Here is a 9,306-nt window from a genome sequence, read left to right as displayed (position 1 = left end):
TATGCATTGCTCTGATTCAACCGAAATAGACTAGATTCGAATCAAATCGGAACGAATTTGATCGAACCCAATCCAATCCTGTCCAAATAGACAAATCTAACATTTCCCTAAGCATGTTTGAAGTAAGCAGAAAAACCCTAACTATGAACCTAGGAGGCGGAAACAAATCGGCGCTTACCCAAGCCGCTGCCATTGCAGAGAAGGCCAGTCGAGGAGAATACCCCGGTGAGAACAGGGGTCCCGCCGACGACGATGGGGTTTGTAATCGTGACCATGGTCCTCGTGATGCGCCGGGATGTCAAGGATGAGCGCGCCGTCGTCGACTTCCCCTCTCCTTGCACTGGACACAAGGGAGAAAACCCTCAAATGGGGGTAAAAATACCCCCATAAGACGGGCCCGCCGCCCTCACAGGCGGTAGGGTTTGTAACCCCGTTGTCGTCAAACCCAAGATGAGGACGTCCGGCACCGGTGGCGGAGCTGGAGCGCGCGGTGGGATGGTGCATTGGCCTGTGCCCGTGACATCGTTAAGAGAGGGGATGACGCCCGAAGAACTATGACGAGATCCCGGCTGGAAGAGGCAAGGCCTGCAAGCCACCTCTCCTGTATGGGGTTGCTGCAGACAGCGATGGGAGTGGGGGGAGGGGGTGGCTTTGCCATCGGGGACACCGAAGGGGCAGTGCGCGCGAGAGAGAGTGAGTGAGAGAGAGAGAGAGTCTGAACTAGCGTGTGAGGTGACTGGAGAGAGTGTGGGAGTTATGAGACGCCTTGTTGTCTCCCGTGATTCCACGCATGGATTGAGTGAGACTAAGGCCCTGTTTGGATTCATAGGTTAGAGTTAGTTTGGGTTAGTTTTGACTCAACTAACCCAAAAATATTCAAACAAGAGGGTTAGTTTGGGTTAAATGCATCTAACTCATCTAAAAAATCTAACCCACCCAAGAGGTGCTTATTTGGGTTAGTTCTTTTCGGGACCACTAAAAAAAAATATTTTTTCTCTCGCTCTCCCCGCAGCAGATTCCTCCCCACTTCCTCGACGCTTCTCGTCCTCTCCCTCCCTCCCTCTCGCACCGCCCGTGAAGGCGCCTCGCCGTATCCGCGCTCCATCTAACCCTGCCATCCAAACATCTTTTTGGCTAGAGTTAGTTCAGGGTTAGTTCAGGATTAAAATCTAACTCTAACCTCTAACTGAGTTGAAGTATCCTAACTCACAAAAAACGGACGATTCGGCAATTCCCATATGCAGGACAGAGCTGCTTTAAACTTCGTATTGGCCGGAAAACAGATACAACCCAGATAACCAAATAATCCGATTTCATTGAAGACGGACCTGATTGAGAATAATGCAGCCTACCAAACGAGTCAGGCCCAAGAAAGTTTCCTCTATAGACTCGAGAAAGAAAGTTTCCTCTCGCGTTTAAGGGCTCTGTCAGATAGAATCCGGACGGCCCGACCCTACCCTGCCGGCGGCGAGGAGCAAGGATGACGGCGCCGAGGAGGTGGAGGTTCGCGATGGTCTGCTCGTCGAACATGAACCGGAGCATGGAGGCGCACGCGGTGCTGGGCCGCGCGGCACTCGACGTCGAGTCCTACGGCACCGGCTCCCAGGTGAAGCTCCCAGGCCCGTCGATGCACGAGCCCAACGTCTACGACTTCGGCACCCCTTACGGCGGCATCTACGACGACCTCCGCCGCAAGGACCCCGACCTGTCCGTACTATTCTAATCTCTTCCCTCTTCCTTCTTTTGGTGATCTGGTGCTCGGGGAGGCTGTTCTTGGGTTTATTTGAAACAAACGGGAGGCTGTGTTACGGCCTGGCCGTTCGAGGATTTTGGATATGGTTTATAAGAAAATTCATGGTGGTTTGGAGGAAACGTAGATAAATCGTGCAAATGTTTTGCGATATCTGGGGTTCCTTCCTACCCATTGTATCCCCTTTTCTCACTATTAGATTCAGCTCCCCCGATTTTGTTTGAAGCGCCTGTCGATCATGTAATCGTTAATGATTCGAGGGGGGAAATGCGGCAAATCGACTTGAGCCTTCGTTCTAAAAAAACACTGAGATAACTGAACCCCGGATATTTTTATCTGTGGGTTCCCCTAGCACTTCGTCAATGCATTCTTGTGCTGAGTATGGATTTTTGGTGACCCATCCAGGTACAAGAGGAACGGCCTACTGCCAATGCTGAAGAGGAACATCTCGGTGAAGCTGGCGCCGCAGAGGTGGCAGGATAACGCCGGTGATGGGGTGTTTGATATGATACTCACCTTTGAGGAGAGGGTCTTCGATTTAGTCGTTGAAGGTAATCAACTGACCCGGGGGGGGGGGGGGGGGGGGGGGTTGGATTGCATGGTTTTGTTGGCATTCACTGAGGTTGGGATTTGGTCATGTGCAGATATGAATAACCGTGAACAGAGGTTATTGAAGAGCGTGCTGATAATCAATATGGACGTGAAAGATAACCATGAAGAAGCTGCTATTGGGGCGAAGCTTGCTTTAGATTTATGCCACAAGGTATCCAAACATCATAACATATACAGTGTGCAAACTTATTCCTTCCATTGATTTTCTAATCACCGATAAAAATATATCTTTGTGTTTATTTTCGAAATGTATTTTGTACAACTGGTGTGAATGCTACTGGTAGTGACGAACTAGCTTGCTTTAGTCCCGCACACTAGGGACAATACATGCTAAATTGGATTGGGCCCATGGACTACTTTAAATCTTAAATTGTAGAAAGGAGTGTTACTTAAAGTACATAAATAGCTAAATGATGATGGAAGCTCTAGAACAGCTAAATCTTAGTGCAAGTTTACAAGTTCAATAAGCTAGTGCAGTGAATAAAAAAACACAGAAATGAATCATCCATCGCAATTGGCATATTAGTGCCGACATCATCCCCTTATGTCTCCACTTCATAGCTCCATCCTCAATCCTCTTCTGTCTTCATGAACAAGTACTTAATAAGTGCACCACTTAAATTATCCTTTGAGATCCTAGTTGCATAGCCAATCCACAGGTAGCAACGAATAGAAACGCTTTGGTAATTTACCACTTGGACAGCAGGCTACGTGCATCTTTGATGAAACAGAAAAATGACCATCATCAGTAAATAAATACTAGTGATCAAGTCTAGCGTCTCAGTCACCATGCAAGTGAATGTACTTCATACGGAGAAATCTTCAGGAAATGCCAACCCAAAGATTTGTGTTTCAGGATACACCACTCCTTTTCTCATGTCAGTGGGAGATGGAGTAGCCTACCTTGAAACGCGACATGATTGTAGTTCCATACCCTAAAAAGATTTTTTTTTGAGGGAAAAGAGTACAAGATACTCTTAAGCTACCGAGAAGTCAGCAGCTAAATCTGCTTGCAGATCAACCGGGACACCCGCTTCCAAGTGCATGTCCGACTCCTTCCTTGCACGTCTAGCTAGAAGGTGGGCCATTCTGTTCTTGTTCCTGCAAGCATAATTGACCTCTGCAGAACTGAATTTCCTCATTTCCTCCTTGATGTCTGCGGCAATTGGGTACCAGACTGAGGAATTCCTTGCTCCAGTGCGAAGCTCGTTTGCCAGGAAAGCGCAGTCAGTGTCCGTTATGATTGGTCCAGTGTACAAGATGGACAGAGATTGAAGTCCCGTCAGGAGGGCTTGTGCCTCAGCTTCCTCAACTGCCGTACAGTCGTTTATACGTTTGGACAGTGAGGAGAGGACACGGCCTCTGAAATCCCTTCTATCGCACCCGCATGGGCGACACCGCTGTCGGCCAGGTAGGCCGCGTCCGTATTCAGCTTGATCGCTCCGGGTTCAGGTGGATTCCACTGGTGGGCCATGGGTTCCTCGGTGCTCACCCCATGCAGGTTTGTCATATCCGAATGGAGGGGCAACAGGAATTGTCTGGCCAAAGCATGTCCTGCCTGCTGCTGCTTGCCATTCGTTCCAATAGTATCTGCAGAATCGCAGCCGCAGAGCTCTTCCTCGTACTGTTTTAGGAACAGGACCGAGCGGCTGATGGTCTCTTTCCCTGTGCTATGCACACAGTCCTCCCGGAGGAACCAGTACCGCCACAGAAGTAGCAGAATTTTTGTTCTCACTGCAGGATTGCACTTGTTGAGCAGATTCTGAAGCCAGTCCTCCGGTGAATCTGAACTGGTCATCACTGGGTAGATCCCACTCCTTCCTTATTTCATGTCGAAGCGCCCTGCTCTTTGTGCATGATACGATGGCATGAAATTCATCTTCCTCTTCAATGCTGCATATAGTGCATGTACTGTCCACTTCCAGTGTTCGTTTCCATTTGTTCTTTTTGGTAGCCAAAGTATTGGTAGGTACTCTCCATCCAAAGATCTTGATTTTCTCTGGTACCAGGGCTTTCCAAATAATGTCCCAAATACTACGGTCATCAGCTTCTGTTGTCGAGCTGGATGTTGGGTTTCCCGCTTGGTTTTGGATTGAGACTGCCAGTCGGTACGCACTGCGAACAGAGAACTGGCCTGTCTTTTCATAGTGCCAAGCCAACGTATCCTCCACGTCCGCCCTTGGGAGCTTGATGCTACAGATTGCTTCTGCGTCGAAGCGGTAAAATAGCTGGTGCACCAGGTCTGTGTTCCACCCACTGCCATCGTCCATCATCAATTGGTTAACCCATCTTAGTCTGGATCTCCGGATGAACATGGCCGGCTTCAAACCTTCCTGTCGCGGGATCCAGTTGTCTCTCTGAATTTTAACTTTATTTCCATATACCCTAAAAAGATTATGTTAGAATATAGCATGGATTCATTATTGTAAACATGATAATACACCCAATCGGCCAACCTAAGTGTTCTGGTGACTTTCGCTGACAATTTTATTGATACTGTATACACAACCATTTGTTTCATGTAAATTCACCTAGTATGATTGATTCTGTGTTTGTGACTCCTAAGCATTGTCTTTAACGTTGCCCTTTTTTTCCTCAAACATGCCTCTTCAGGGCACCCTGTCCTTGAAGGATTCATGAATTGCAATTCCCTCCACAATGTAATGTGCATGGTTTTTCATGTTATCACTTGCATATTTCACAATATGATACTTTATACAAAATTATTAAGACACTCAAGTAGGACGAATATGCTTCAAACCATCATTTAAGAGTGGGTGTACAACTTGCCTCAAGAAAGCTGGTGCTGGCACTTCTAAAGTTATTCACGTATTCCTGTCTCATTTTAAAATTAGTCACTTAGTCCTATCTCATCAGCAAGCTCGGCATCTTATTGTGAGCATATATATATATTTCACTTGAGGAAAAAATGCATGCAGCAATGAAGGTTCACACTGTTGATGAAAAATCCATGCAGCAATGAAGCTTGAAACCTGTGGCGGAGCTTGAAGCCCATTGTTGGGCGGGCTGGGTGGGCCAAATAGAAGGAAACAACCTATGGGCTAGTGTTCCAAGGCCCAGAAGTAAAAGAAAATTAGTGTACAAACTGTAAAAAGTTGGGCGGGCCATGGCCCATTCGGCCTTGCCGTGGCTCCGCCAGTGGTTGAAACTGTTAATGAAAAAGTCATGCAGCAATGAAGGTTTAGGGTTTAGGGTGAGAGCTTTGAAGCTGAAGTTCTGGGGCTTCATTTTCTTTTATCTGAAATCAGCTGCTGATCTTGGCATGCAGACACCATCTAGTGCAGTGAATTCCTACCGGACCGGCATCAGCATATTAACCACCTCTACGTATACCTAGGTTTGAAGGTGATCAATGCGCTTGAGGTTCTTGACAGAGAGCGGGAGGCTGAGATATGTGATAGGGAATGAGGAGAGCCTCGCCGGGATCCTTTCCAGGATGTCATCCAACATGATACAATTGCATCTAATCGGTGCAACAAGGCTTTTTGGAAATTAGTCACTAGGCCGGTGACGTGGCCAAACTTGATAAGAATCCGAGAGAGGGCAACAAAAATGGCCTCATCATCGGCAGACATGGAGGTTCTGAATCTTGATCCTTGCCCAGCCAGACGTTGCGACCAGCCCTGAATAGTGGCCTGCTCAAGAATGCTTTGAAGAGGGTCAATGGCAATCACGAATAAGAGAGGTGATAGAGGGTCGCCCTGTCTGAGCCCACGACCATGCCCTATAGGGTTTCCATGCACACCATGAAGCAGGATGCGCGAGGAGGAGGAAGCGAACAAGGTGGCCACCCAATCTCGGAACCTAGGAGGAAAACCCCGACACGCGAGCACAATGAAGATATAGTCCCAAGGGACGGAGTCAAAGGCCTTCTTAGTGACAAGTTTGAGCAGCAACATCGATCTCTTGTTGCGGTGGAGTCTTCTAGCATAATTGCGGACAAGAAAGTTGTCATGGATGCTTCGTCCCTTGATGAACACACTTTGGGCGTTGGAGACCAAGGTGCTCATGTTCAAAGACAATCTGTTTGCCGAAATTTTAGCGATGATCTTAGCAATGGCATGGATCAGACTGATCGGGGGGAAGTCACTAATCTCCTTGGTGACGTCCTTCTTGGGAAGAAGAGCAATATTCACGAAGTTGAGCCAATAAAAAATGGTCGTGTGGAGATTGGAGAAAAGGTTGACGACCGCCATGATGTCGAGCGCAATCACATCCCAACAGGATTTGAAGAACGCGCCAGTAAACCCATCCGGATTGGGGGCCTTGTCACTAGGCATTCCCATGACAGCCGCCTTGACCTCTTCCTCTGAAAAAGGTGCGTCGATACCCTCAAGATTGGAGGCACTGATACGCAAGTACGGCCAGTTGAAGTCATAAAGGCGCTGAACAGGATGGCCCAGAGTGTTGGAGAAATGCGAGTGAACGATGGCCTCCTTTTCGTCATGGCTCGTGACCCATCCGTGGTTGTGCCTTAGCTGATGAATAAAGTTTCCGCGTCTACGCCCACTTGCATCCCCCCCCCCCCCCCCCCCCGAGATGAGAAATGCGGGCACATTGTCTTTTCCTCATATATTCAAGAACCGCCGAGCCGACAATTCTTTTCTGTAGCCGCTGTCTAATGTCGGCCTCCTCCGTGGATAAAGAATGGTGCCCCCCCCCCCCCCCCCCCCCTTGAGATGAGAAATGCGGGCACATTGTCTTTTCCTCATATATTCAAGAACCGCCGAGCCAACAATTCTTTTCTGTAGCCGCTGTCTAATGTCGGCCTCCTCAGTGGATAAAGAATGGTGCTCCATGGCGACACCAAAACAGAGGATCACCTCCAAGGCAATGGGCAATTGGAGTTTAGCGTTGGAGAAGAGGAGCTTGCTCCACGACCGAGACGGAAGGCCACCAGCTGGAGCTTGTGATAGAGGATTTGACACGGCTCCACATGCCCATGGGCTGTAGACAGAGGTTATCTTGAACATGGCATCTTCTTCCTCAATGATTTTAACATAGCTGGAGATGGAGAAGACATCGGTGGTAATATTCGACATCTCAACGGAGTTTTCATCCCAGAGCATGAGGATACTGCCGTGGTGCCCTCGGCAGGACGCTGAGCGTAGTGGCGCAGGCGGTGACCACCCAGGATACTGGCTGCTTTATCATCATAGCCACCTAACTTAGATTCCTGCATGCAAGCAACTTTTGTCGTCGTCAGTGTGTGTCAAAAGATGTTGGTGCGGATAAGGTCATTGTTGTAGTTTGTCGATCGCTGTCTTGATCGCTTTGGGATTCTTTTCTTTTTTTCCTCGCTTAGGCATAGCTTTGGTCTTATATGACTTTGCTACTTGTCGGCGTGTTTATGTGTGTGTGCGTTGGTGTCGGCTGTGTGCATCCTAGCTATGCAGAGGCCGGGTGTGCGCTCATTGTGTTTGTATCTTCTTGATGCTTCATTCTGAGTCAATAAAATCCACCCTTTATAAAAAAAAAACAATTTGACATGGGGTAGCAGCAATGCATGCACTGACAGTGGTACGGCAATTGGGGCAGTTCAATCCCCACACATTCTAACTTAGTATGTTTATGTTTGGGCTACACATGTTGGAACTTAAGCATACTCATCAACCAGCCCCATGAAGGCAATTCGGCAGCAGCCATCAGCATGCGGGACAAAGGAGGCAGACGTTAGTGAACCAAATTTTGGGATTGAACAGATTGCATTAAGAGAGCAGCACACAACTTTCCTGTAGTCTTCCCCAGTACAGCAGGAACCAAAATGACATTCTAATACAACTAGGACATTAGCAAACAGCAGCATCAAGCCCAGCTGCGAATTAAAACCGGGGCACAACACACATGTCTTGGTAGGATCTTGTAACACGCGGACTAGGCGAACTCAGCAAAGCAGCCGCAAGCAGACTAGGCCGCAGTAGAACCCGCGGCCACCTGTGAATCCTGGACATGGTCCACAGGCCATTTGCTCCACCATGCGCGACCAGAGCATCTTCAACAGGAGTTGATAGGTCGCAGTCAATGCGGAATATATAAAAATTAGATGTATTTTTCTTTATCATGATTTTGCTCACAAGCTTGTGTTTCTCATGTTAGTCTGCGCATGGTTTACAAGTTTTGAAACGTGATGGTGAAGTTACTATTCATGTCGTATGAAACAAAGGAGAAGCTAACTTGTGTGCTCTGCTCTCGTTTTTTCAGCTTGAAGCAGTGGCTGGTGATTGGGAGGAAATAATCGATGACCTGATTGCTGCATTCGAGAAGCAGCACAAGCGGAAGCTCACATACTACATCTCGTTTTACTGACTTGACACCGCCTTGTAATTGTTTGGATGGATGGATGGTTGGTAGTAGTATTCAGGAAACAGTAGAAAACTGAATAGCAACATGTAACAACTCTTCTCCTCAGGTGTCCGTCCTGGTTGAGCAGCTTTATCAGATTTTGACGTGCCCTCAGGTCAGGTGTCTTCTTCATTTGACCGGTCAGACCCGCTCTTCCTTGCATGGCATGGCGATCCATCGTTTGTAGGGCTGCAAGAAAAGCTCGAGGCTCGTGAGCTGCTTGAGAACGAGTTATTTTTTGGCTCTGACTCAAGATCGACTCAAAAAGAAACGAGCTGAGTACGAACACTTTTTGTTGCTCGGTCGACAAACGAGCCGATCTTGAGCCAATATTGGCTCGCTCAATGTAGCTCGATAGCTCGGCATAATATCATTCTGTTAAATGATCATGTCATATATCAAATGGAAATAGGAAATATTATTACCATATAGATCGTCTAGGATTTTTCTCCATTTGATTTACCAGCAGACATGAAAGCTTAATTAAGTGTAGGGGAAATTTAGGCCTTATTATGGTACGTGGTCGGCCGTGTGTTAAATATTCTGTCATTTCTGGCAAAAGTTCTCAAGCATATGCACCT

General features: G+C 47.7%; 1 protein-coding gene across 1 annotated transcript; it reads left to right on the top strand.

The window, feature by feature from the left end:
* The first annotated feature begins 1,320 nt into the window (after positions 1 to 1,320).
* LOC109736413 (uncharacterized) lies at positions 1,321 to 8,839 on the top strand. Its single transcript, XM_020295634.4, has 4 exons — positions 1,321 to 1,707; positions 2,156 to 2,301; positions 2,395 to 2,513; positions 8,585 to 8,839. Exons 1-4 carry the CDS (start codon positions 1,481 to 1,483, stop codon positions 8,687 to 8,689), a joined length of 597 nt encoding a protein of 198 aa, XP_020151223.1. The 5' UTR covers positions 1,321 to 1,480; the 3' UTR covers positions 8,690 to 8,839.
* Positions 8,840 to 9,306: the final 467 nt, after the last annotated feature.

This window comes from Aegilops tauschii, chromosome 5, assembly GCF_002575655.3.
Source record: "Aegilops tauschii subsp. strangulata cultivar AL8/78 chromosome 5, Aet v6.0, whole genome shotgun sequence".
In the NCBI taxonomy this organism is placed as follows: Eukaryota; Viridiplantae; Streptophyta; class Magnoliopsida; order Poales; family Poaceae; genus Aegilops; species Aegilops tauschii.
Note: the sequence above shows the minus strand (reverse complement) of the source record. Positions and strands in the feature narration are given on the sequence as shown.